Below are 5,136 nucleotides of genomic sequence, written 5' to 3'. Positions count from 1 at the left end.
TGCTTCCTTGTATCTATCGTCAGAATAAACACCAATCAACTGGCCTCACTGGCTGGACAGTCCTTTCTTTAAAAACACAAGGCAAGAGATTTACGAAGTAAGATCACAGATGTTACACTGGTGCTGAGACCAATCTTATTGTCTTCGCTGGACAGCTGTTACACTATCACAAATCATTGGGCTAGAAGGAATCCTTGGGATGTCCCTACCCCATGTTCATGGCTAGAAGGAATCCAGCTGTTGTCAAATTCAGTTCAGATTTGACTTTTCGTCCAGTGGAGGCTCCTCAGAGGAGGACCATCCTAAGTGAATTTCATAAAAATTTAAATAGTGAAACATAAAAAAACATTCATAAAACTATACTAAATATATTCATGTCAGCAAATAATTGATTACAACACACTGTTTTGCAATGGTCTACAGTAGCCTCAACAGCACTCTCTGGGGTAGCAACATGGTGTAGCCGGAGGACAGCTTGTTTCCGTCCTCTGGGTATATTGACTTCAATACAAAACCTAGGAGGCTCGTGGTTCTCACTAGAGGTCTTCATGGATCCACCTGTACCCGAAAACCCGAGATCCGATCCGGGACCCGAGCCAGTCCAGATCCATAATTCTAAATGCGTGTCACGGGTCTGATCTGATAGGATTGTCTTGGGTATGTGAAATTGTAACTGGCCCGTACAGACCAGAATGCAACTGCTGAAGTAGAGAGAGACATTTTATAATTTATGCTGCTGCTTTTCACAAGAGTGCAGCCTGTGGATCCAGCCTGTTGTTGGCCAATAGCTTGTTGTTGGCCAATCATGTCATCAAAGCGGCATTAGGCTGCAGTCATAGAGCCTCTGTTTGTGGCAAAAGTTAGGAGATCTAATCAATGGATGATGGAATTAAATTTACGTAATTAAAAGTTGAAGGAGAAGGATAGGCTACAACGACCAAGAGCCAACAGGTTAGCAGGCTGTTACTTAACATTCTGAATGGAGTTGTTATTTGTAACTGTAGGATGACAAAGCACATGCACTGCAGCCTGTTAGCCTAGCTAGCTTCTCCCGGTTTGATGCAGTCCAACAGGTACTACATAATCATATTTGATGATGAATAAAATGACCTAGCTATGGCAGCTATTAGTCTACTAGCTACTAGTCAGCTTTGTTTGTTGCTGTCTCGTCTCTCCCTCCCTGTGTCACTCATTCACAGTACGGCCTCTCCCTCCTCTCACGCTTTATCAGCTCCAGTTAATAAAGTAGCTTTAAATTTAAAAAAAAAAGACTTCTCTGCTGCTTCCCTCACTCTGATCGGGTCTGGATCTGACCAGATTGATACGGAACGGGTCTAGCTGTCCTCAGGTCCGTTCAGAAGGGGTCTGGTTGTGCTCGGGTCCGTTTAGAACGGGTCTCTATTTTAAAAAATGTATATATCCACGACGGGTCCAGTTGGGAAAGCCCCAGGTCTGTTTAGGAACGGGTCCAAAAAGTTGGACCCGTTCCTAGGTAAAGATCTATAGTTCTTCTCACCCCCTTCCATAGACTTACACAGTAATTATGATGACTTCCAAAGGACGTCCTCCTACCTATCAGAGCTCTTGCAGTATGAACTGACATGTTGTTCACCCAATCAAAGGATCAGATAACTAATCTAGTACTGAAAGCATAAACTACATCTAGCTAGCACTGCAGTGCATAAAATGTGAGTAGTTGACTCAAATTAATTTCTTCAAAAATAAAGGAGACGTGAGAAAGGGAGAGCGCTAGTTATATTTTGTTCTATTTTTCTTCCACTTACTTAGCTAGTGAATGCAGCTAGCTAGTTTAGCCTACTCAGAGAGGGATTCTATGGTAGCTAGCTGGCTAAGGCTATCCAACACAGGAACTCTTCCAAGTCAAGGTAAGCTTTTAGTTGTATTAATTTATTGCCACCGGGCCCTCCGGTGTAAGTGCTAAACTGCTTGCTGTACACTGTACTGCATGATTGTAGCGGGTTTACTAACGCATTAATTTTAGTAGCTATGTTGACAATAATGTTGGCTAATTATGGTGACAACGATGTTGGCTGTGTGTAGCGGTTAGCAGTTATGGTATGAAGTTTTAGCTTGGAAAAGGTTTTTCGCCTGGTCACAGACAGCTGTTGTGTTGTGCACTAAAGTACACAAGCGAAGGAAAAAGTGAGAGGAGGAGAACTGTTCAAAATAACGACAGAGATTATTCAGAACTTGATACTAATCACTTAGACCACCAAACTACAGTATCCTTCCCACAATTTGAGATCTCTGAGATTTTCTTTAAACCAATCAAATAGCCTAGTTCGCACCGTCAGAAAAAACAAGACAGGAATTCTGTCCCAGGCCCACAATTCTGTCCCGTTAGCCTACTGTTGATGGCATAAGAGATGAGACAGCGAAATACGACAAGTGTTTATTAAAATAGGCACATAGTGCAGAAAAGGGTACTCAGACCAGGGTAATCAGACCAGTAAATATAAAATACATGTAAACTTGATTTAAAATTCTATTTAAAATCAGTATCCATGATAGCAACATTTTTGAGTTTAATAACTAGGATCGAGTGTTCTAGTGCCTAATAAAGGAATATTGAGAGGTAAACTGTTGGGATTTGATTTATTCATTCCACAGAACAAGTGCAAAGGCCCATGTGTTCATGAGTGAATTCCCCCCACCCCCCACCCCACACAAATGCATGAATGTTTTTCTGGTGGCGTAAACAAACAGACATGTTTGTACTACTAAATGCACTGTCTGAGATAAAGCTGTAGTGGTGTGAATTATGCTTCATGTTGTGTTTCCCCCTGATGACATAACTGCAATGGCATGATGAAAAGAGGTCTTATGTATCAACAACATTCCATAGAACAAGTCCTGTGATAAAACCACACATTTATTTGACTGTTCTGCATAATCCATTAAAATAAGACATTCAAATCAACCTTCACGGCAAATACTAAAAATGCAGATGTCACCAGTAATGATACAATGACATGTCTGTAACAAAACTCTACAGCTCTTATGTACAAGCCTCCAGGGCTGACGGCATTTGAATTGGTAAAATAAGGCCAAATATGGTCTTCAACCATGTATCGTGACTTTAGCACCTGGGTTGTTCCACGAAATAAGTGCCTTTTGCGTCTCTGACATTTTAAGTAGAAATTGTGCCCAAATATTGCATTTTAAAAAGCCTGTTATATTAATTTGGGCTCCCGAGTGGCGCAGCGGTCTAAGGCACTGCATCTCAGTGCTAGAGGCGTCACGACAGACCCTGGTTCGATTCCAAGCTGTATCACAACCAGAAGCGATTGGGAGTCCCATAGGGCGGCACAATTGGCCCAGCATCATCCTGGTTAGGGTTTGGCCGGGGTAGGCCGTCATTGTGAATAAGAATTTGTTCTTAACTGACTTGCTTAGTTAAATTAAAATAAAACATTGAAGTGCCCTTTAATATATAGCACATGGATAATTTAATAAAACTTATTTTTCATATAAATAAAGACTTGCTAAAGTGCCAAAATGCAGAAATTTGACATTCCTCCGTGGACCATCTATGACCATCTATGAAGATTTTAACACACTTTAATCCCAACATTTATCCAAGATTTCACCATCATTGTAAAGCTCTAGTTATTTTGTTACTTTGACAAAGTCATTTCTGAAAATGTATTTATTTAATGTGATTAGTGATTCATTTACGTCTGTCCCTCATTTTGTCAACCCTGTTATGTGAGCTGAACTCTCATTTTAATATGGTGAAACTATTCCTTAATAAATATCTAATATTCAAACCATAGTGTATAGGCAGGTAAGCTGGTTCTACTCATTTTGGCCATTTTCTGGGGTTTTTAAGTGGAAAAGTGAGTGGGTCGAACATAACATGTCAACCCTGTTACACATAGATGGACAGGCTAGAAATGTTTTAACAATAAAATAAAACAAAAATCTGAAGTTTACTTTCAATTGCTCATCCTTGTGGCACACAACAAACTTGTGGCACACAAGGGGATTTATGGCTGTTTAAAGATGAAATCGCCAACCCTGTTACAGCCAACCCTGTTACAGCCAACCCTGTTACTTTATTTTGCACTTATACTATAGTATATTTTTTATTCAACCTCTTGAGATGGAAAATGTTTTGTTTTTTATGAAGTTGAACATGTGCTCTTCATGATAAAATGTTGAAATGAGATGAAATCAAAACGTTTTGTTTCACCACGTTACACTGCTCAAAAAGGGACCTAACTGATGGAACGACCCACCTGTGTTCTATGTGCCATAATCCCACCCAAAAATCTGCTTCATATCAACAATAAAAATGTGCATTTCATTTTTGCTTAGAAATCCTTCATTGGGGATATAGGTATGCTTGCATCAGCAATTAATGCCTCCACTGTGCTCTTATTGGTTTTCAGTAGATACATATTAATTGTATTACAATACAATTACAAAATTCACATCATCGTACAGTGACACGGCCACACCTTCATAACGTCACTGCTTAGGTACAGTTCATCGACTGCAGGCACAGAGAATGATGGTTAGAGCACCATGGCTTCCTTGAACGCATCTATCCATCTGTCAAAGAAAAATAACACAGTTAGTAGGCTATTACATATGTGTATCACAGTTGAGAGTATGGTATCAGCATGCTTCAGTTCTTAAAAGACCTTCGCTTGAAAAACAAGGGGGGGGAAAGCGCAGTAGTACTGTTGGTCCATTTTGAGATGTCGTAGTCGGTTACATTTCCTCAAAATAATCAGAATTAATCGACGATAACTCAATAAATCTGTCATTAATTGACATTTTTGCGCAATTTTACATCTAACTAAAATGTTTGGTGCAGTATTTTTCAATTAAAAAATATGCAGGAAAACGACTCGTCTCTTGTTCAATGACAAATACATTATTGAAGAATCCCTACTGTTGACCAATCACCGACAAAGGTGCGTAGACTTCAGCTCCATATTTTGGTTTGCCTCCAGAAAAATAATTGTGTGCCCGAACAGCCAAAAAACACCTCACCGAAGGCCAAAACGAACAAAAACGTCACAAAATGTCATCATAATATATGCACAAACTCTAGCGAACTGTTTCGGCTGGGAAGCATGTGTACGTCTTTAAGTGGGAACAAAT

At 39.9% G+C, this 5,136-nt stretch overlaps 1 protein-coding gene across 1 annotated transcript in view; it reads right to left on the bottom strand.

The window, feature by feature from the left end:
- Positions 1-2,401: 2,401 nt before the first annotated feature.
- LOC106561685 (FYVE, RhoGEF and PH domain-containing protein 6) overlaps positions 2,402-5,136 on the bottom strand; it is a 35,084-nt gene continuing 32,349 nt past the window's right edge. The window contains exon 20 of the mRNA XM_045688491.1: positions 2,402-4,578. Within this exon, the coding sequence (XP_045544447.1) occupies positions 4,542-4,578 (37 nt within the window). The 3' untranslated portion in view covers positions 2,402-4,541. The remainder of the gene's footprint in view (positions 4,579-5,136) is intronic.

This window comes from Salmo salar, chromosome ssa10 (assembly GCF_905237065.1).
Source record: "Salmo salar chromosome ssa10, Ssal_v3.1, whole genome shotgun sequence".
In the NCBI taxonomy this organism is placed as follows: Eukaryota; Metazoa; Chordata; class Actinopteri; order Salmoniformes; family Salmonidae; genus Salmo; species Salmo salar.
The sequence above is the reverse complement of the archived record's forward strand: the minus strand, read 5'-3'. Positions and strand labels throughout refer to the sequence as shown.